The 23806-nt window shown below is 44.0% G+C and overlaps 2 protein-coding genes across 5 annotated transcripts in view; one reads left to right on the forward strand and one right to left on the reverse strand.

Moving 5' to 3' along the window:
• The window catches only part of dbo (Kelch-like protein diablo), a 40634-nt gene extending 33556 nt beyond the window's left edge, over positions 1 to 7078 (forward strand). For all 3 annotated transcript variants that reach the window (XM_068371142.1, XM_068371144.1, XM_068371143.1), the window contains exon 12: positions 1448 to 7078. In XM_068371142.1, the coding sequence (XP_068227243.1) occupies positions 1448 to 1639 (192 nt within the window). In that variant the 3' untranslated portion in view covers positions 1640 to 7078. The remainder of the gene's footprint in view (positions 1 to 1447) is intronic.
• The window catches only part of Scgbeta (sarcoglycan beta), a 205907-nt gene that overhangs the window by 47307 nt on the left and 134794 nt on the right, over positions 1 to 23806 (reverse strand). The window lies entirely within an intron of this gene.

Below are 23806 nucleotides of genomic sequence, written 5' to 3' on the forward strand. Positions count from 1 at the left end.
TGGAGTGTGTTCTCTTCACTCCAAGCTTATATGATTTGTTTGTTCGTTCTGAATCGCCCAACTCTTGTGTGGGTGGGACATGGGTGCTTGTGTTCGCAATCTGTATTTAGAGTCGAGTTGAAACCTACTTTCTGCAGCTGATTCCAGTGAGATGGAGTTTGAAAGGAGGAGGAAAATCATGCTAGGTCAGCATGAAAGCCCTTGCTTGGTGGTCAACATTGACTAACAGAAGGATGGGGAAGATGATGACAAAATGAAAAACCAGCTACATCGAGCAGTGGCTGGATGGGAGGGAGTCCGAAGCCAAAACTCCCGGGGTGCTGGCAACCACAGTTCAGTCATCCAAACTCATTCCTTTTTGGTCCTCAAAATGTTTCTCTATTTTATACCTTCCTTACTGTCTGAGCACCTGAGAGGGAATTTTTTCTTCCTGAAATCCTGTCAAGGGTAGTTCTTCATTCAACCAGGTTTTCCTGGACATTCCTCACATGTCCACATTATGAGTATTTTCTAAATAGCTGTTCTTCCTTCCCTCTCATTACATCTTCAAAACCATCAGATTTTATTTAGATCTCAATTTATTTCCTATCTGTGGCCACTTCATTCATAATACAATATTTCCACAATATTCATGCCATGAAGCTTAATATTTTATAGCCACAAATTGTAAAAAAAATATGGTTTATAAGCTATGTTGCATATAGTAAAAGCCTTAGGTGACTATCATATGCCATTTTTCTCTCTATTGGTTGTTTATACCAAGTACAAAGGCCAGAGTATTTTGTAAAAATTGTACACTGATCAACTGTTGTACATCTAATTCTGCAGTAGCAATCAGACATAAACAAAATTAAATCAATCTATCAACACACCACTTCGAAGCGGCTTGAAAGTATGGCTTCTAGACCACTTCAAATTAGGTGGCTTGAATTTTGTAATTGGATTTACCTGGACTGAAATGAAAGGTCTGATTTAAAGGGGTGATGTGTATCTTTGAAATCTGGTGTCAATTTGATTTTTAATGTGCTCACCTCACGAAACAGTTCAAGTGGAGGGAGTGTGGCACTATTTTAACCATAGAACTTATATTTTGTGAATTAGTGTTTTTAAGGCAGCGATTTGTGTAATGGTCAGAAAACTTTATCTGACATTTTATCCAATTCTGAGTATTTTCTATTTTAAAGATGGGAATATTTTTAAGAAAAACAAGTTGAATAGATAAAATTGGAATATCTACATAACAGATTTTAATATCTAATTTTTTTTATTCCATCAACTTATATATTTCATCAAAATAATTTATTCAGGCTCAAGTCTGTAAGTCAAGTTGGACCTGTTGGCCTAGTAAAACTCCATCCTTTAATTGAGAACTGATATTGTAAAGAAATGTAAATTTCATAATTTTTTTCCTGTTAATTTCCGAATGCTATTTTCCTTTCTCTCACAGGTGGGGCTAGCTGTTGTAAATGGAATGTTATACGCTGTTGGAGGCTTTGATGGAACAACTTATTTGAAGACCATTGAAGTGTATGACCCCGATCAGAATCATTGGCGACTCTGTGGTTCCATGAATTACCGTCGATTAGGCGGAGGGGTTGGTGTAGTCAAACTTCCACATAACGAGGCTCATCTTTGGTGATTAAACGAAGGGCTAGAATTCTGGCTTGGGGTAACTGTCAGTGGAAAATTAGGCACAGGAAATAGTGGAATATAAATCAGTTGGGTATAGTAATGTTTAGTGTTGTATATCAAAGATTGTAAGTGTTATTTGTATTGATATACTGTACTGTATTAGATAACTGAAGTGTTACCAGAGAGACTGATTGCATCCAGCATAACCAAACACTTTCAGTATTGTGAGAGAAAAAAAAACATGTTCTTAAACATTACTGTATTCCTAATCATGTAAGTGACCTCAAATATTCTTGATGCCAAAAGAAAGATATTTCCAATTGAAACTGACACCTAATTCGCTAGAATTCTGCCTATGATCAATAATTCATAGTAAATCCAACTATACAGAACTATTTAATGCAGAGAATTGCTTCTAAAACTTGGAACAGGTCTGTCATTATTAAAGAAAGGTGAGACCTGCCAAGGTTATATAAACAAAAACATAAAAGGACTTAAAAGCTGCTCCTATTTATTCAGCTAATTATAGTCATGTAGGGCATGGTTTTTGGAACCCCCCCTGTTCAATGTATTAAAACCCAGTTACAAATTATATTCAGATATTCTCTTCATAGCTTATAGGGCTTCATTACAAAGGTTTTGATATAATTTTTGGTAAAGGGTTAGCAAATCAAGCTGGGCCTGAAAATAGGGAAAAAAATTTATCCGTGATTTGACTTTTCCAAGTGATTGAGATGTGAACAAGGTTTAGTTGTGGCCCTTACACTTTTATAGAACATTGTAAATAGCTGAAGAGGTATGTGTACTCATTCAGAAAATATATACATATATTTAGAGAGTGCACAGTAGTCATATTTTTACCAGTGCGAAACTTATCAATAATTGTGGGATGACCAGTTTATCACTCGTCTTTCAGCTAGATGTTATGATGCGCGAGGGTGTCATTGAGGATTCGTGATTGAAAGAAATGATCTCCCTTTTGAATGTCAAGTTCATTGCTTTAACTGTTGCTTTGATGTGTAGGCAAGAACCTCGGTTATTTACGGTTGGATGTCGGTATGAAATCAGAAACTATGAATGCAGTACAGTTTATGATATTGGAGGTTACTGGCTTGTTAAAAACTCCTATTTTAGTTACCCACTTTATAATTTAGTTTACATAAAGAGATTTCTATTATGAAAGGTTTGCAAGTTTAAAGGAATTTTTGTATCCCCTTTTAGTGCTTTTGATGGCTACCTTAGCTGTACAGTAGTACATGAAATTAGGCATTTTGTATTCCATATGTTAGTATTTGCAAGTTAGTGTATATCTGAATTTCAGGTTGAAACTATCATTTGGTTAGATGATAATGAGAGTAACTTTCAGTTTTGATGAATTTAAAAAACCAATGTTTTAAGAAATTTTTTTATCCGACTTTACCATCTTCGTAAGAATATTATTTGGACTTTGTTTTTATTTTATGCTCATGTACACAAATAGAATAGGAGAAAATTTTAAAAATTTTTTTTGTTCTGTGATACATGTCAATAGTTATGACTGGTCCTCTTAGTAAGTCCATCTATGGTTATTGTAGATAAATTCTGATGGTAGTGGATGGCTAAACAAAAGAAGCAGGACTAAGGAGATCATAGGGAATGCGTATAACTAAATGGTTTTAGAAACTGGAGTAGCTGGCTTTACTTGCCATAGCTTATTTGTTGCATGGGATTTAAGAGTTGGTAACAAAGTTTATGTTTTCTGAAATTTTAGACGTATTTTTTGTGAATTATGATGACTTTCTAGGTTATTTTGATTGGTAACAAATGAAATTTTCACCATAATAAGAGAGGTTTTCTTTTTTTTTTCTAATTTCTTTGAATATTGAATGTTTGTTTTAGTAATTCTATTAAGTAGAAGTTTTTGGTTAGCTCTAGAGAAAGCAAATCTCATGATTGTATTCAGTTTTAAGTACTGTAGTATTTCATGAGTTCAAATGTTTCCCCTCTTGGTGTTCTAAAGTATAGCTACTTTGATCGCACATATATCCACCCTTCCATCCTACAAGTATGGCAAAAGACATTTCTTTATTTTGGATTTCTTTGGAAGAGTAAAGATTAACTATATAACTAAAAATTTGGAGTCCTTTATAAAAACCTAAGGGCCAAAATTTTGGTGGGATCTCTTTATTGTTTCATTCCTAATTTTGATGAAAGTGGTATTCTAATAAAGTTTCTTTTTATGTTTTGAGAATATCAAGACAGACAAGCTTTTCTTTTGAATGATATAATTAATTCCATTTTCTTAAATGCCTGATCATCTGACATGATAAATTCCCTTGGACATGATTATATTCAAAAGTACTTCTTTGCTATTTTTTTTTTCTAGAATAAAAGCAGCCTCAGTAAAGGATCACAAGGAAAATGGTAGTGAAATGTCCAATTTTTCTTGCAGTATGCAGAACGTTGAAGAGTTTCCTTTCATGGCCAGTTGCCATAGAGTATTGTAACAACCAGATTATATCAATCCAATATCAAAGATTCAAATTCTATTTTGGTCTGATATGAAAATGAATGCTACCCTACGAGTAGGCTATAGACATATTAAGTACTTCTTAAAATAATTGTCTTAAATACCAAATAGGTACAGTACTGTATTGTCTGTACTGTGAAATCATTCCTTATATTTGTAAATTTGCATATTAATATTTTATAATTCCACATGTCGTGTTGTATAGAAATGCTTTAGATGGTTTTCCACTTGGTTCTCATATCTACAGTATTATTTTTGCCTGAGGAAAAAAAAGAATTATGTTCTTTAGATATACACTTTATATTATTTGATGCTTAATTACTGTCATTTATTTCATGAAAAACTGCTACACAGTAAAAAAAGCTTATTTTTTTTCTTTCTCCCCGAGAGCAAAACTGTGTTTACCCAGAGAAGTGTATGGAATAAATTCACCATATTTGATTGTTTTGTGTAATGGTGAAGTATGTAATATGTTTGAGAAGAGATATTCGTATCATCTCAAGAATATTTACCCAAAAATGCATAATTTTTGACAGCAAAATCAAGTTTATAACTTAAGTATTATGCTATACTGTACAGTAATAGGAATGATAAAGTTTTCCATGGTTCACCATACCTTTGATGTCCCATATTTGCCCCAGCATTTCTAGATATTGATTGATTTTTTTTTTCAAACAAGGGAAATATTAACTTAAACAGTAGTCAAAAAAAATATGATTATTATTATTGTTGTTGAATTATTTTTTTTCTTTTAAGAAGTACCCTTTTGACTGTAGTTGGTATTACACCAGCTTTAAATTCATAAGTAGCTTGAGGGCTATAATTTCTTATTGACTAGGAATTAAGCTTTAATAGACCTAGACTGAAAATGTTCTGGTATTTTCTACCAGTTTTCCATTGTTGATAATAATATAAGCTCTCTTCTTTGATCTAGTCTGAACTATGGTATATACAGTACGTGATTGCAACTCACATTCCCACAAGGGTTGCGAAACGACTCATCCTATTGCACAGTCAATTTCAAAATGTTTTGCAAAAATTATCTTTGCTTTGATAAAAAATATTTTCATTGTTCAATCTTTTAAACCATAATGTACCACATAAATTTTTTGCCATACTAAAGCTTGTAGTTTACTGAAACAGTGCAGTTTCCATTTCTTCTGAAGAATTTTCACCTCCAGTACAGCTTTGTGGATTTTAGTTATTCTTATGAGACCTGTTTCTAACTTCATTTATAACCGATTCCCTTCATGCCAGCCCAAGGTTGCTTTTTTTAAAGGGCTTTCCGTGTCACAGCATTGGTCCACACTCCCTAAATTTCCTAAATCCAACTTAGCTGTACGTAACATTTTTTTTTTTTTTTTAGGTTACTCTACCCTACTCCTGCTTACTTTCCTCCATCATGATGGCTTCCCCAGCCATAGCTCTAGGTCTTTTGGCCTGAAATGTATACAGTTCTGTACATCCATCTTACTTCATAGACAGTATTGTAATAGAAAGGTGTAGTTCAATGAAAATTTTTCAGATCTTACATTACAGCATAATGTCGCATCCTATTTTACTTGCTTCCATAATATTTTGGAAAAGTATCATTCTGTTGACTATTATTATTTACATTGTTACTGAATCTCTCAAAGCCTAATGGGGAATGTCTGTCATTGCATCTCACGGAGTGGCACTGTAGTCAATACTTTAAGCATCTTTGCAGTCTTGTTGTGGGCCCTAGTTGCTTCCATCTTGCAGTCAAAATCCTTCTAACTTTACTTCTTAGTGCATTTGTAGTATTTTCCACCAGTTGTCCTTCAGCACTGAATGTCCCTCCCGGCCATATGTTCCAAATTTATATCCAATGCAATCATATTGTATTAATTTATGTTCCTTGTGCTGTACTAAATTTATAATCCTTGTGCTGTACTAATCTTGTAGTTTACTGATTCAATGCTTTTCCAGGTTTTAAAAGGATTTTCTCTTCTACGGGAGCTTCTTAGGACGTAATTTTTCTCACGAGAGTTGTATTTGCTGCATGCTGTAGAAGGGTGTAGCTAAGTAATCATTATTTGGCTCATATTAACAGTGACAGTCCATAAGTAAAGTTGAGGTATTTTTTCTTCCTCTGTGCAATGCTCTTAAATTCTTTAGTTAAGATAAACGATATTCCAGCAATACATTCCTGCGCACTTGTGCACTAGTATGCTTTTAAGGTAAAGGAAACAAATTCTAATTGAATGAGTTTCAATGTTGATATTTTAAAATTATTAGGTTCTGCAGATTTGCCATTCAATAGTGCACGTCTTAGAGAAATTCAAGGTAACTGAACCAAAATTGTAAGTACAGTATGTACAGGACCTTTTATAGTAGGTTTTGAAGTTTACTGTATGTAATTTTTCTGGTTATTATGAAAAGTTTTCTGTTACAATTGATCTATCGCTGAAACCATGGTGTTTAAAATGGCTAGAGAAAGAGTGTAGATGCTAGGAATATATATGAGTATTTGTATTTTCCAGATACCTATTTTGTAGGGCATTAAATCTACAGTTTTGGCTATGTTTACAGCCAGATAACACGAGGATAAACTAAAATTAACGGGCATCAGGGGAAATGTTTTTGACCGTGAAATTGCCGTGACTTTATTGGTACTGGTGTATAAATACTGTACTACCTGAATGTTCACAGTTGCTACAGTTGTATTATGAGCCTGTTTGTTGCCCAAGATGCTTATTAGCTCGGTTTCCAACCGTTTTACTGTACTGTATTACTGATACTGCTGATTGCTGCTGATATGCTGATTGGAAGCATGTGATGCATATTTTTATATCTGTGATTTATTTGATAATTATCGTTTAACTTGTGAAATGTAGTGTTCTTATACTTAAGGAAAATCTCGCTCATTTTTTGAGATACTGTATAGATATGAAATAAAGTATGTGTTGAATTTTAGGTGGTAATTTTTATTTCTGAGGTTGTACCTCTTACCAAATGTTTTTATTTATAAAGCTTGTTCTCAAATATGCCATTTATTTTTTTTTACTATATTCTGTAAAATATTTATGGCGAGCCAGAGAAGAGTTCAATTAGACTTTGATTGGGGTTCTAACATTTGTTCCAACACACAATACAAACCCTTTCGCTCTTTACTGTGGATATATTACTGAACTTCAGGGAAGCTGAAACTAGCCATAAACACTTTAGCAAGTTATAACAACTCGCTGCTATTTAGTCGAGGGTTAGACCAGCCATCCCACGTACACACACAGGTTGTATTACATCACTTTTGCTCATGGCTCTGGAGAATGTAGACACTGTTTCTCTCTCCCGTTAATCTTATATATTAAACAGGATATTTACTTTAATAACTTTTTTTTATGGCACTATATTCCGAATGAGTACACTGAATATGTTTACGGGAGAGAATGATAGCACATCTGTTCTCTATTGAGGCAAAATGAAGGTAACGTAATGTTACCAGTAAGGGTGTGAGGGGGGCCGCTGGTCTACCTCCTGCTAACTAGCAGTAGGTAGTTACACCTCACTAAAAGTCTTATGGCTAGTTTTACCTGTTGGCAAACTATTTCTCAGACTTTTAGCGAGGTGTAACTACCTACTGCTAGTTAGCAGGAGGTAGACCAGCGACCCCCCCCACATCCTCACTGGTAACATTACATCACCTTCATTTTGCCTCAATAGAGAACAGATGTGCTATCATTCTCTCCCGTAAACATTTGTTCCAACACGAATACTTACCTCGAACTACTTTCTTTAGGAGTTACTGGTAATCTCCTCTCTACCGACCAGAGTTTTGCGTAGGTTACCCCCCACCCCGCTTTCTAAGGAGGCCTACCCCCGGCATTAAGGAATGTGCCCGAGGGTAGGATCAAGGTAGGTCGCTGTCCGGCTGGGTCAGACTCATCATTAAGTTCTCTGGTCGCGCGGTGTAAACACCTCGCTCTCGTTCTCTATCGATCCTTTGTGTGCGTTCTAGTGCCTCACGTGTTCCCAGCGTGGTAACTTGCGTTTTCCAGTGTACTTTTCCCGGGTGTTCCTGTGCGTTCACCTTCCACCCGTGTGCTTACCCAGTGTTTTCATTGATTCCCTTCATGCTTGTGTCGTGCGTTGTGTGCATTATGGAGCAAATCCGCCGTTGTCCGGGGCCTAGAGCCGGGAAATTGTGTGGAGCGTTCCTCTCCAAGCCAGAAGTGGATCCTCACTCCCTTTGTTTCTCCTGTAGGGGAAAGGTTTGCTCGTCAGAAGATACGTGCCCCGAGTGTGTAGACTGGAGCGATATCCAGTGGGTACGTTACGGTACCAAAAAGAGAAAATCGGCGAAACGTTCCCCCAGGAAAACTAGTGTTTCTTCGCCGCTACCATCACCCAGTGAGTGGTCCGACGGGGCCTCGGTTTCACCGTCCCCTACACAGAGTAGGGGACGAGGTAAGTCTAGTGTTGTTAATGAACAAGGCGTCCTTTCCCAGGAGCCCAGTGTAAGTGCAGTGCCAATTGCGGGCCCCTCTAGCGCTAGTGAAGGACCCAGTAGTGCGTCCGGAGAGTCGGCCCTTGTGCTGGGGGGCACGCTTCCTCCGATGACCCCTTGTGGGGTAGTAACGCTGTGTCGGTATCTCCGCCGCCCTCGTGGGCCTGTGCTTCTGGATCGTCATTAGGGGGAGACAACCAGAGGAAAGTTCGACCTTCGGGTAACGATGCCTTCGGTTGAAGGCTCCCGAAGACGCCGGGTAGGTCACCCCTAAGGATGGATGTGACCCTGGATCCCTGGCTCCCTGGCATGGAACGTTTTGAGTCGTTCCCGACCCTCCCCACGGAAGTCCCCGATGACTTCCTCCAGCCCTCGACCTCTGGCGTTCAACGCCCGAAGAAGTCCCCCGCAGTCCCCGCTACCAGCCGACACGCGGTGAACACAGTGTCGTCGGGTTCATCGGACGTCTATTCCTCGTCAGAGGAAGAGGTCAGGGTAAAACACCGCCGTCGGAGGGAGCGGTCCAGGAGCGAACGTTCACGTTCGAGGTCGCGTTCTCGGTATAGCAGGAAGCGCTCCCGCTCTCCAGGCCGTAAGTATAGGAGAAGTAGATCTCCCGGTGGCGCCTGGATCTACGTATCTCGGGACTCAAAGGTGCTTTGTTCCCCAGACCGCCGGTCCAGTGAGCGTTCGCCAAGGCTGCCGTCCTCTAAGCACAGCCTTGACCCTCGCGACCTAGCCCGCAGGAAAGACCTCTCTAGAAGGCATAAGTCCTCGAAGCCTCCGGCTCACCCCGCCCAGCGGGGGGAAACGCGCTTCTTGTCAGGCAGTCTGGCCGAACCAGCCCAGCTGGTGCGGCCTTCGGGTCGGAAGGAACGGTTCCCGCTGTCGGGTCAGCCCACGGGAACCGCGTCCTCGGCACCCAGAGCCCTAGGGCGTACGAGAGTTCCCGCTGAACCAGCGATGCCTGCATTATCCCGAGCCCCTGGGGCGGACATACCCGCAGATGAGGTCCAGTACCTCGGCAGGACGGCGCCCCTGGCCCCAAGAGCTAGGCGTCCAGTTGGCGTGCCCGGTAACCCAGCTCCCCGGCCCCAAGCCGAGACCTCGGCTGACGGAGATGAGGGTTCCCCGACGGAGGACTCCGCCTATAGGAGAGTGGTTAGCCTTATCAGAAGGCACCACAAAATAGCAGAACCTGCGGCTACGGATGAAGATTCCTGGAGGTCAAGCCTTCTGAGGATCATGCAGACTCCCTCCCAACCTAAGACGTCCCTAGCACTCCCTCTAGCCCGAGATCTAGTTCTAGGGCAGGAGTATGTCGACAAGGTAGTGGCCAGCAATGCCGAGGCCCCCAAAACCCAGAGTGCCTCAAAATTGCTCCAGGGCCTCAGAACCCAAGGCAAAGTCTATGTGCCAGCGGGACGACGCCCAGGTCCCTGTAAGGTGGAGTCAGCCGTAGACATCCTTAGTCAAGGCGTCTCAGACGATAGAGCCTCTTCGGCCCCAGTCTGTTTCTCGCCAGCAGAAGCCTCCATGATGGAGGAAATGTCGCGGGACTTAGCAAACGTCTCCTCTTGGCTGGACTGGTGGGCTTCCACTTTGGTGGGTTACAAGCCTCCTTCGACCCCGAGGACCCTGACCAGCAAGGCCTACTGAGGGACCTCATTACCTCCGGGGGTAAAACCCTCAAGTTTCTGACATATCAGTCTCTCGCTCTAACAGCTAACCGGGTTCTCCGTAAGCGAGACACTGTTCTAGCGAAGGTGTCTCGGAAGGTACCAGACAGGGAGGCGCGAGCCATTCGCAGCCTACCCCTGTGGGGAGAGTCTTGGTTTCCTCTGAAGGAACTAGAAGCCATAATGGAGAAGGTCTCGAAAAAGAAGGAGGCTAACGTTCCCAGACCGACGACTTCTAGGAGACCGCCCTACAAGAGGTCCGTCTCGGATAGCGCCGCGACGCCCCAAGCCTCTACCAGCACTACGAGGAGAGAGGCCCCCTCTTCCTCCTGGTCCGCAACGCCTCAGCCCCCCCGCAGGGGAGCTCCAGCGCCCTCAAGCTCCTTCAGGTCGGGTTACTCCGCCTCTAGGAGAGGCAGATCAGGCCGCCCCTCTAGAAGAAGATAGGGTGGGAGGCCCCCTATCTCCGCCCAAGCCTCGGGTTGGGGGATGCCTCAGACGACATTGGCAAGCATGGAAGGCTCAAGGGGCAGAGCCTTGGACAGTGTCCGTACTAAAGGAGGGCTACAGACTTCCGTTCCTAACGGAACCACCCCCTCTTATTCCGGCCAACCGGACAGAATGGCTAGCTCCCAAAGACCCGTTAAAGAGGACCGCCCTTCAAGAGGAGGTATCCTCCATGTTAGAGAAGGGCGCCATAAGTTCTTCTCCCAGGGCCAGGTTTCTACAGTCGCCTGTTCCTGGTGGAGAAAGCGACCGGGGGGTGGAGACCGGTTATAGATCTGTCAGCTCTCAACAAGTTCGTCAAGAAGACGGACTTCAAAATGGACACTCCGAAGTCAGTCCTGCTGTCCTTGAGGGAGAAAGATTATATGATGACCATCGACCTCAAGGACGCATACTTCCAAATTCCAGTCCACCCCTCGAGTCGGAAGTTCCTCTGGGTGAAATGGGGTTCCCAGATCCTGCAATTCAGGACCCTTTGCTTCGGTCTGTCAACAGCGCCCCAGGTGTTCACGAGAGTCTTCACGACTGTCTCAGTGTGGGCTCACGAACGAGGCATCCGCCTTATCAGATACCTGGACGACTGGTTGCTTCTTTCCGCCTCAAAGGTCCTCTTGGAGGAACAAGGGAGAAGTCTCCTCCAGTTTAGCAGATCTGGGGATCGTAATCAACCCGAAGAAATCAAATCTATCCCCGTCCAACTGAATGAACTACTTGGGGATGACATTAGACACCATTCGGGGAAAAGTTTTCCCTTCGGAGGACAGGATGAGAAACCTCAGGCACATCATTCAGCCGTTCCTGTCAGAACACCCCAGGAGAGCGAAAGACTGGCAGAGGCTGATAGGTCACCTGGTCTCATTGGAGAAACTAGTTCCCCAGGGGAGGGTAAGGCTCAGATCCATCCAATGGAATCTCAAAGGCTCAGATCCATCCAATGGAATCTCAAGAACCTCTGGTGCCAGACGGACTCACAACAGGTGCTAATTCCAGTCCTTCCAAACACGAGACCCTCCCTGGAATGGTGGCATTGCCAGTCGAACTCACTCAAGGGGATGCCCTTCGGGACTGGCCCTCCCGAGTTACTACTGTTCACAGACGCCTCCAACCAGGGATGGGGAGCCCATCTCCTCGACGAAACGGCACGAGGTACCTGGTTGGAAGGGGAGAGGCAACTCCACATCAATGTCCTGGAGTTGAAAGCAGTCCAGAAGGCGTGCCTACACTTCGCAAGTCTGCTAAAGGGAAACACCGTGGCGTTGATGTGCGACAACGCCACGGTAGTAGCATACATAAAGAAACAGATTCTAGATTGGGCAGAAGAAAATCAAGTGGTGATGTTAGCAAGGTTCATTCCCTGGAAGAAAAACGTTCTGGCCGACGGCCTCAGCAGAATGGGCCAGATAGTAGGGACAGAATGGTCCCTTCTCCCGGAAGTAGCCAAGCTCATCATTCAGCGCTGGGGTTCCCCGGTGATGGACCTCTTTGCAACAAAACTCAACGCCCAACTCCCAGCCTATTGCTCCCCTGTACCAGACCCGAAAGCAGCCTTAGAAGACGCCTTTCAGCACAAGTGGGACAATCTGGATGTGTACGCTTTTCCCCCTTTCACGTTGATAAGACAAGTGCTCAACAGAGTAAGGACCGCCCGAAACCTAAAGATGACTTTGGTAGCGCCCTGGTGGCCGGAGAGAGAGTGGTTCGCGGACCTAAAAGACCTATCGAGTCAACCGCCGTGGCCTCTGCCCGCCAGGTCAGACCTTCTGCACCAGCCTCACTTTCTCAGGCTCCATGACAACCCACTCTCCCTACGTCTTCACGCCTGGAGACTATCGAGGGGCTCCTGAAGTAAGAAGGATATTCTTCCTCCACGGCTAAGAGAATGTCTCTATACCTGAGAAAGTCGTCAGCCGCGGTATACCAGGCAAAATGGGCCTCCTTCACGAAGTGGTGCTCTGAGAGGCACATTAGACCTCTTAAGGCCTCTGTCCCAGACATAGCAGATTTTCTGGTGTTTCTTAGGGACAAGGTAGGAATGTCAATTCCAGCCATAAAAGGAGTTCGAGCCGCCTTAGGCCAAGTCTTCCTCCTGAAGGGCATCGACCTGGGGGCCTCGAGACACATAGCGATGCTTGTCAAGAGTTTTGAGCAGTCTTGCCCCCCACAGGCGAGTAGGGTGCCCCAATGGGACTTAGCCAAGGTCCTAAAGATGCTGTGTCGTCCCCCCTTTGAACCCTTGAAGGATATCGTAGACAGAGATCTCACCCTCAAGGCCGTCTTCTTGCTGGCCTTGGCGTCCGCTAAGAGAGTGGGAGAGATCCATGGTCTATCATACGACGTTTCTCATTCAAAGGGGTGGAAAGAAGTACAGTGAACCCTCGTTTATCGCGGTAGATAGGTTCCAGACGCGGGCGCGATAGGTGAAAATCCGCGAAGTAGTGACATCATATTTACCTATTTATTTAACATGTATATTTGGACTTTTAAAACCTTCCCTTGTACGTAATACTGTTAACAAACCACCCTTTAATGTACAGAACACTTAATGCATGTACTACAGCACCCTAAACTAAAACAGGCACAAATATTAAAGGCGATTTTATATCATGCGTTTCCTAAACACCTAAAAAGCACGATAAAAAATGGCAACCAATGTTTTGTTTACGTTCATCTCTGATCATAATGAAGAAACAAACTCATTTAGTGTACACATAAATGTATAGGTTAGTTTTTGCATCGATTATATTGATTATACAGTACTGTATGTTGATTTTTTTATTACCAATGTTTTAGTTTACGTATTTTTCTTAGGACTTCCAAATGAAATGTTTTTCTTTATGACGCCGCCTGAAACGACGGCGTCATAAAGTACTGTACGCTCAGTAAACAACCACGCTCAGAACAAACAAGGCATTTAACGCGCATGATGATAGTGATAAATAATGATACAGTACATACAGTATTTACAGTAAAAGCATTTACAAAATATGTTACCTTACAAATATAATTTACCGTATCTATATAAAATCATACAGTACTGTACAGCACATACAGTATTGTACGTAGCAAAGCAGGAAAACAATTTACGAGAGAGAGAGAGAGAGAGAGAGAGAGAGAGAGAGAGAGAGAGAGAGAGAGAGAGAGAGATTGTTTTACGTACGTAAATGTAAATTTTAAACAAAAAAAATATGATAGGTTACAACATGTAGACTTTTAAAACCTTCCCTTTAACTTAATGCATACAGTACGTACAGTACTAAACTATAAAACAGGCACAAATACAGTTTTAGAATGTACAGTAAGAATATTAAAGTAAAAAATAAAGATTGTTACTGTACTCACCACGAAAGAAGTTGAAGAAAAACTTGAATGATGATGGCGATGAATTTGCTGCACAGTAGAAATGCTGATGTGTTCTACTGTGCAGCCAGGTAGTATTTTACGTCTCTTCAGACGGAGGTGTCTTTTCCTGGGACACCTCTTCAACTTCTTCCTGGGAAACTTCTTCAATTTCTTCCGAAGGCGTACTAGCAGGAGGAACTGGCTCTTTTTTGCGAGGCTGGAAGAACATTGTGATCGGAAGTTGTTGCCGCTGCTTCTTTTTTCGATCCAAGAGCATTTTGTAGGGAGTCATGTCTTCATCGATCTTGTTGCAGAATTGCATCGAGCGAACCATATCCTCGTCCCACTCTTGCAACATTTCTTTCAACTCCTTCGCATGGTTGCAGGCCTTGGCAAGCCGTTCTAATGTTAAGCCCGTTTCTTCGACATTTTCTTGGGTCTCTTCCTGGGTATCACTCTCTTCTTCACTTGCCGATTTCGTCAGGTCTTCGAGGTCTGCGTCAGTTAGGGGCTGGGAATGGCAGTCCAACAACTCGTCGACGTCTTCAGTCGTCATGTCGCCAAACCCGTCACCTCCAATTATGGCAGCCAACTGCACAGATTTGCGTATTGCAGAGTGTTGGATTTCCGACAGAGTAAATCCCTTGTCGTCGTAAACAATATCGGGCCACAATTTCCAGCTCGCATTCACGGTTGCAGGTTTCATCTCTTGAAGTGCCTTCTGAATATTCTGCAGGCACGTGGCTATGGTGTACTGCCGCCAGTACGCCTTCAAGTTAAAATCTTCATCCTCATCATCTTGGGCAGCATCCACACACGCAACGAGGTCCGCCAAGGTGTTCTTCGTGTAGAGGGCCTTGAACGCCCTGATAACCCCCTGGTCCATCGGTTGAATTAATGACGTGGTGTTGGGTGGCAGGAACTCAACCTGAATGCCCTCATGCGACAGGTCAGTTGCGTGTCCACCAGCGTTATCCATAAGGAGAAGGATCTTGAATGGCAAGCCCTTCTCTAAGAGATATTTGCTGACTTGCGGGATAAAACACTGATGGAACCAGTTGGAGGTCAGCATCTTCGTAATCCATGCTTTTTGATTATGCATCCAGTACACGGGAAGGAGATTCTTATTTTTATTTTTCAAAGCGCGAGGATTTTTCGACTTATAAATAAGCCCCGGCTTTAGCAAAAATCCAGCAGCATTGCCACACATCACGAGGGTAACGCGATCCTTGAATGCTTTAAAGCCAGAGGCTTTAGCTTCCTCTTTGAACAGGAAAGTTCGCGACGGCATTCTCTTCCAAAACAAGCCGGTCTCATCCATATTAAAGACTTGTTCCGGCTTGTATCCACCTTCGGCGATAATATTCTTGAACGTCTGGTTCACGTAAGTTTCAGCAGCGGCAGTGTCAGCGGAAGCAGACTCCCCATGCAGGGAAACGCTTTTCAGGGCGAAGCGTTTCTGAAACTTCGCGAACCATCCTTTGCTGGCGGAAAAACGTTTCTGAGGCTGGGAATCAGTGGATGTTCCTGGTTGAGGATCATCTGCATCATCATCATCTTCAGCATGGTTGCCGTCGTCGTCTTTAGGTTCCTTTGCATCAAAATTCTCATATAAGCTCAAAGCCTTTGTTTGGATGGTGTTCGTATCCAACGCTATGTTCTTCTTCCGGCAGTCGGCAATCCACACTGCTAAAGCACCTTCCATGCGTACGATCGTTTTATTACGCGTTGTAACGACTCGCTTCGCTGATCTGCTAAAGGTGATTGCAGCCGTCTTTCTAATGTTCGCCTCGTCCTTCTTGATATAGCGAACAGTAGATTCGTTGATGCCAAAATGGCGGCCGGCGGCCGCGTAACTTCTACCATCTTTTAACATGTCGAGAAGCGTAACCTTCTCAGCTATCGTCATCATCCTTCGGTGGCATTTAGGCTCACTACCAGCCTTAAGAGAAGCAGAACGCTTGGGAGCCATTACAGTAGGATTTACAGTAACAAAAGGTTCAACTTAAAAAAGTCGCACACAGCACAGATTCACAAACTTAAGAACGTCTACTCAGCGATACGCGGTAACAGAGAGTGGACGATCCAGCCCCGCGAGAACTTAGATGCTGCGGGTAGGAGATGATGGCAAAACACCAATCACAGGCTAGATAACAAAACTTGAGTTCTGATTCGTCATCTATCAGCGCTTGAACCAATCACAACCCGTCTTACAGTACTATGATGCGTAGGTTACCAACTCATAGAAGATGCCCCGCGCATACCGAACGTACGTAGATTAAGTAAATACCGTAATAATAATAAATAATGATAATAATACAGTACAGTACTGTAATAATAATAATAATGATAATAATAATAACAATAATAATTTTATTAACAACAACAACAATAATAATAATAATAACAATAATAATAATACAGCTTTACGTACGCTATTTTACGCCTCTCTCTCTCTCTCTCTCTCTCTCTCTCTCTCTCTCTCTCTCTCTCTCTCTCTCTCTCTCTCTCTCTCTCTCTCGTACGCTTATTCGAAATGTGATTTTTGCAACAAAGAATGTTATTGGATGCAGTACTACGTACGTATACATACAAAAGATTCATGGAAAAGAAGCACATCCATTACATTTGTAGTACAGTAGTAGCCAACAGCAGCCTTACACCATTCTAATATGGTATGACTGTATCTGATTTGCGTTTCATGTTCGATTTAATTTTACTACGTACTGTATACAGTACTGAATTATCGTATGATCACATTCTCTTTTCGTGTTTTATTTCTTTCTGTGCTGAATTATATATCATATGTAATGCAATGAACAATCAGTAAGAACAGATATTACTAATTACAGTATTAATGGAATTACAGGTAACAAAATATCGTATTTGGTTGTCTTCAGATTTCGCGGTATTTTCGAATTTTCCGGAAAATCCGCGATATGTATATATATGGGTTATGGGAAAACCCCGCGAAGTGGTGAATCCGCGATTGTCGAACCGCGAAGTAGTGAGGGTTCACTGTATCCTTCAAGTTCGTGCCTTCTTTTGTGGCCAAGACTCAGAACCCAGCAGTCTGGGACCTGAAGTTTGAGGGTTTCTCAATTCCTGCCATCCCTAAGACAGGCAATGCAGAAGACTTGAAATTATGCCCGGTGCGAACAATTAGGAAATACCTGGAAAGAACAGCGCATCTCCGACCAGGCATCAAGAGCCTCTTCGTTTCCACAGGTATTAATAAGAAACAAGTTTCCAAAAACACCATTTCCTTCTGGTTGAGACAAGTTATCGCCAGAACCTACAAGGAAGATGGCATAGCAGTGCCAGGCACTCTCCGGCCTCATGACATCAGGGGCTTGAGCACCTCCTTAGCCTTTGAGGAAAACATGGCAGTGGGGCAGATCCTGCGAGCAGGTACTTGGTCGAACCAGTCAACCTTTACTGCCCATTACCTCAAGGACTACTCAAGAAAATCCTTGGACGGGTTCTCCATTGGAACAGTCATCTTCGCCCTCCAAGCGGTGTAACGGTAAAAACCCCAGGCGCGATCAAGACTAGCGACCGGTAGGCACAAGTGCGGTTTCCTACCTCCTACCCAGTTGCTTACTTGCCTCTTCGGGGAATACCGACTGTTACCATAGGATAACACATTCTTCACGACTACGCTCCTGGAAGGAACGTCAAAAGAAGTTTTTCAAAGGGTGAGTACTTAGACACTAACGTGAATTTTTGTGTAGTTACCCTCGCATCCGCTTTCTAGTAGGTCCCGTTATCCCTAGGCCTCTTGGCCTCCACGTCCCGGGTCAGGGGGTCAGAATAGCACTCCCGCCTCCTAAAGTGTAAGTCTCCTAAAGAAAGTAGTTCGAGGTAAGTATTCATGTTGGAACAAATCAAAAATTTTAAGTAATTTTTATTTTTCCTAACATACTTTCCGAGAACTACTTTCGGGTAATGGCCCTCCCTTCCTTCCCCGAGTGCCTCTCTTCCCTTGCTAGCATTGTGCTAATTCAATAGAACTTAATGATGAGTCTGACCCAGCCGGACAGCGACCTACCTTGATCCTACCCTCGGGCACATTCCTTAATGCCGGGGGTAGGCCTCCTTAGAAAGCGGGGTGGGGGGTAACCTACGCAAAACTCTGGTCGGTAGAGAGGAGATTACCAGTAACTCCTAAAGAAAGTAGTTCTCGGTAAGTATGTTAGGAAAAATAAAAATTACTTAAAATTTTTGATATTCAGTGTATTCATTCGGAATGAATACAAACTGGCCTAAGATTAAAAACATTCCTTTTCTCTTTCAGTGTGTACATAAAGATCTAACATGTGGGTTTGTCCTGGCATAGAAGGACACTGCTGTAGCACCTTTATGTCAGCTGTGGAGACAGACCCTCACAGCCTTTGTCTGGAGTGCAGAGAACACACCTATTTGCAGGCATCTCCGTGTAAAGAGTGGCCTCCCTTTCAGTGGCTGCGATATGGTAAGCTGAGGAAGAAGAATGCAGAGGGATTCTTCCTCTTCAAGTTCATCCCCAAAGGCAAAGAAACCTCTTCTTCGGCTCGTTCCTGTCACTATGACTACTCGATCGGTCTCCTCTGGTTATTGGTTGTGTAAGAGTGGTGGCCCTTTGACCTCTGGACAACTTTACGGATCTGAAGCTTCGGTTGCTTCCCTTAAAGAAGCTGTGGTAGAGTTTCTCCCTGCTGATGCTGTGCGTCAGCTCTGGCCTTCCTTGAAGCTTTCGGGTTCCCCGTGCAAGAAAAACTGCTCGAGGTCCTTTGGTTGGGGACATAGCTGGAATGCATAGCTACCTCCCCAAGGGTTGATTTTGGTTTTCCCCCTCGAAGTCTCTGGAGGTCACATACCGAAAGAGTCTTTCGTGTGTTTTCCCGTAGTGACCTCAGTGTCTGCTCGACCACCCTACGTTCGGCCTGCTTCGCCGGATGAATGTGAGCCAATATAGTAGAGTAACCCTCGGGGATCCCTCTGGGGTGAACCCCTAGGAACTAGCTTCGGTTATGTTCCGCTAACAGCACACGATACCGACCTTCAACTGGGCTTGCTAAGTACGTTAACGGGAAGTTTGGAGGTCCCCCTCCAGGTGCTGGGCTGCCATCCCGTTCATGGGAAAGGCGCTCAACTTTCTTTTCCTCTTTGTGAGTGAACATTTCCTCACATGGGAGAGGGGAAGGATGCTTGCCAATCTCCTGTGGGAGGAATGATGAGCTAGAGTACTTTCCTTTAGAGGGCATTAGTTCAGAGACACACAGACCCAGCCTTGATGACGAGTCTTGCTTGGTGTCGCGCACCCAACCACTGAGCGAGGTGGGTGGGCAAGCTTTTCTGACTAATGAAGGTCTGCGCTCTCTTCTAACTATACGCCAGGCTCACTATACCGAGTTCCTTAGACCCTACCTGCCAGTGTATCATGCTTTGACAGCACGTTTACCACGGTTGAGCATTACTTAGGTAGTTCATTTGCCTGTGTGCTACCCGCAGGTAGAGAGAGAGAGAAAGTACAGGGGGATTCCACCTTACCTACTCGCGCTGACACAGATGTTCACTTTGGTTCGCCGCGTCAGTGTTCTCCTTGCCAGCGCTCACCCTGCCATCAAGTGGTACAGCGATCGCATTCGTTGGGTAATACTGTATTACTTCGGTAGCAATGGCCACTCCATCTTTGCGCTTTACTATGGTAGGTGGCCAGAACACAGTCAACAGGCTGACTGTTCTCGCTTACTTAGGGAAATGGACTATGGAGAGGAGCATGACTGTATTCGGTTGTGCTCTTCCTTTCTTACGTACTCCATCTAGGCCTAGGAAACACTTGTGGCACTTCTTCAGATGTCGTCACCTTTTCAAAGGACGCACCATGGTTTGCTGACCTGGTGCAGGCAGTCTCAGGACAGACCCACAATCCTCCAGTGATACCCTGCCAGGGTACTCGAACCATCCCTTTGGAGGTTTTGCACCCCTCTGGGCTTGTCTCCAGTTGACCCTAGTAGCAGTAGTACTGATGCTAAGCAGATTCCTCCTCCCCACGATGCCCCATCTTCCTTCTCCTCAGCGGCCATCTAGGTGCCAGCAGTACCTTAGTACCAAGGTCTCTAACAGTGGCTGCAACCCTGAGTGGGGAAGATTGGGTACCATACTCATCAAACTGCAGAAGATGAAACAAAGTCACCAGATGGCTACTCCCACAGACAACTATCGGCTCTCACTGATAAGACTGAGATCAACAGGAAGCGGTTGCCCCAGCTGTGGAGGTTCTGGCCCCTTCTGTGCCCTCCAAGGAAGTAAGATCCAAGGAACCGACGTGGAATAATTATTCTCTCCTTGCAGAATTCAACATCCACCTGTGGAAGTAGAAGAATGCCAAGACCATTCCAAAGAACTGGTAGTACTCGATTTCCGAGCAACCAGAACTGAGGAAGGGTCTTCCGAATTCTAGCTCCGCCTTTGTATGACCGGAGCACAGTGGCCTCCCTCCGAGTTCTCAGGCCTCTGTTCAGAGAACAGTCGACGGCCTTGACCCACCCTGATCTCCTATGAATGTGAGCTCGGAGGAAGATTTATTCAATGATGGCTCAGAACACACTAATGGAATGCTGCCTGCGTCTGCCATCTCAAAGATCTTCCCCTTGGAGCAGAAAGACTCTGATCGTGTCTTTCTGAAGGTGCTTTCGTGCATCCGGAAGATCATCTCCTTGGGAGAACTAGATCAAGTTCCAGTTGAAGGAAAGAACACTGTCCTGGAACTTTTCTATGCCACCCCAGACCCAACAATACTAAGGTAGCCTTGCCGTGGCCTAGAGGGGTCAAAAGTGCCAAGAAGAGGGCTTACGATCAAGAGCATCTCGTTTGCTTCCTCTGCGTACATATGACAGGAAGTACTACAAGATTGTTGACGACAATCCGTCACCTCATCACTAAATCCAGCTATCCTGACTTTAACCCACAATATGTCTCTGGGTAAGTTCAATTCCTTATCGGTAGCTTTCTCTGTAGCAGATGCCGCAAACATGTAGTGGGGTTTGAAGTGAATTTTGTAGGCTGCTTCATGTTTGGATTACTGGTTGTAGTCGGTGGGGTACCTGATTAAGAATGAAGACTTTTCTACAGACCAAAGGAAGGAGGCAATGTCTGCTTTCCTTCTTTTAGGTGCCAGGACTGTGGAATTGCTCACACACAACTTTCTCAACCAGTGGATCAACTGGATTTTGAGATGACAGGATGCTGTAGTCTCAAAATTCCAGAATCAGGTGTCTAGGAGAGAAGCTATGAAGTTTGGCAACCCCTCAATGAATGGCAGTTGCTGAGAGATGGAGGAAGGCAAGCCTTAACTCCCTCCTTCAGCAGGCAATGACTTCTCCCCCTTATTCCTCAGCTCCCCCACTGCAACGATCGTCTCCGGCAAAGCGCCAGGGACATGAGAAAGGGTCGCAACCACCTAAACAGGCAGCTTTGAAGAAACGGGGATCTAGCAGCCCTTGTAAAAAGCTCCAAGTGTAGAGGAAGAAGGCATGCCCGTTTCCTCTAGGGGGCATTCTGCCTATCATTCCACTGGTGGGAGGCTATCTACAGAGCAAGTGGTAGAGGTGGATGTTCCACGAGCCAAACATTGGTCTCTGTCTTTGCAGCATACTACGTCCCGTTCACTCTTTATTTCCCTTCTCTCTCCCTACATTAGGAGACGTTGAGTTCCTATGCAAGGAATTCGCGATAGAACAGGCCTTTCAGGTTAAAATCCAGATAATGTTGGAGGAGGTCTTTCTCCAAGAGTTCCGAGACGAGTCCCCAGGTTCTATAGTCGACTCCTTCTTGTAAAGAAGGTGTCTGGAAGATGGAGACCAGTTGTAGACCTCTCAGCCTTGAAAAACTTTGTCCAACAAACCCATTTCAAGATGGAGACAGCCTAGACAGTGAGACTGAAAAACTTAATGATAACGCTGAATCTCAAGGATGTGTACTTCCAGATCCCCGTTCATCCATCGTCAAGGAAGTACCTAAGATTATCATTAAACGACAAGATACACCAATTTAAGATACTTTTTTTTTTCCAGTCTATCCACAGCACACAAGAACAGCATTCATCTCTTTTGTTATCTAGATGACTGGCTGATTCTTGCAGACTTGGAGATACTTCTCTTCAATGAGACAAACTTCTCAAGTATTGCCGACATCTGGGGATCGTAGTAATTTATGATAAATCTTCACTATATACTTCTGAAGATCTGGTATATCTAGGGATGAAGAGAGACACCAAATTTGGCAAAGTCTTTCCATCCAGAGAAAGAATAGAGACTGAAATAGGCAGCTCGCTGGTTTCTGTCTCAAGACATGCTGCCAGTACATCGGTGGCCAAGGTTTCTGGATCACCTTTCCTCTTTAGAGTGACTTGTACCCAAAGTCTGTTTGTGAACTCTTCCTCTCCAGTGGCATTTGAGGACATTTTCGTCTCAACACAAAGATCCTGTGAACCTGTTGGTTCTGATAGGGTCAGAGCAAAGAGAGGCCTGAGCAGGTGGGTGTCAAGACATCAATCTGCTCAGGGGAGTAGCCTACAGTAAACTTCTCTCCTCCCCTGGAATAGATGGTCTTCACAGATGCGTCAAAAGAAGAGTGGGGCTCACCTGTTGCACTACATGGCAGTCTTGAGTGACAGGGCCACATAAACCTCCTGGAAATGAGGGTAGACTTTCTGGCCTTCAAGCAATTCCATCAGCTCCTTTCAGGACACATCAGGGTTTTGGTGAGTGACAACACCATGGTATTGGCTTGCATAAACAAACAGGAGGTACGTACTTTTTTTTACAGCCCTCTGCCATCTAGCTAAGGAAATAATAAGATGGACAGCAAGTCAACTCGGTAGCCCTATCAGTCATCCTGGGCAAAAGAAATATTCTGGTGGACAATGAGCAAGAAAACTCAAATAATTGGTTCAGAGTGGTCTTTGAAACGTCAGATAGCCCACAAAGTCTTGACTTTGTGGGGTTCATTGATGATCAATCTATTAACGACATCCCTCAACCGGAAGCTTCTGATGTAATGCTCTGCAGTACCGGATCCCCAGGTAGTCTGGCAGGACACCTTTCAATACCAGTGGGACAACATGGACATCTAAGCGTTACACCCTTTTGACCAGTAAAGAAGCTTTTGAACAAGGTCTGGACATTCTCAAACCTTCGTCTACTCTCAGAGGCACCAAGAGAGCTCCCTCCATTTCTCAATCTACTCAAACAACCACACGTAAAGATCTTCCACAAAGCAGTTGCTTCGCTATGACTACACATCTGGAGGTTATCCAGCAACTCCTCGTAGTGAGAGGCTGTTCGCAACTAGTTGTGAGGAGGATGTCAGGATACCTCCAGGAGTAGTCTTTTGCTGTCTGTCAGGCAAAGTGGTCCATCTTTTGAAGTTGGTATCGTGGAAGGACTATTACTCCTGTCAGTGCTACTCTCCCAGTGATGGCGGAGTTTTTCTTGTATCAAAGGGAGGAAAAACTCTGGTCAGTTTCAGCGGTTAAAGGGTACCGCTCGGCTTTGAGCCTAGCCTTTAGATTGAGTAGGGTTAACATTTCCTCCTCGACAGAATTGTCTCTCCTCATACAAAGTTTTGAGCGCACTTGCCTCCGATCGGAAGTCAGACCTCCTTCTTGGAACGTAGTTCACGTACTAC

Source organism: Palaemon carinicauda, chromosome 3 (genome assembly GCF_036898095.1).
Source record: "Palaemon carinicauda isolate YSFRI2023 chromosome 3, ASM3689809v2, whole genome shotgun sequence".
In the NCBI taxonomy this organism is placed as follows: domain Eukaryota; kingdom Metazoa; phylum Arthropoda; class Malacostraca; order Decapoda; family Palaemonidae; genus Palaemon; species Palaemon carinicauda.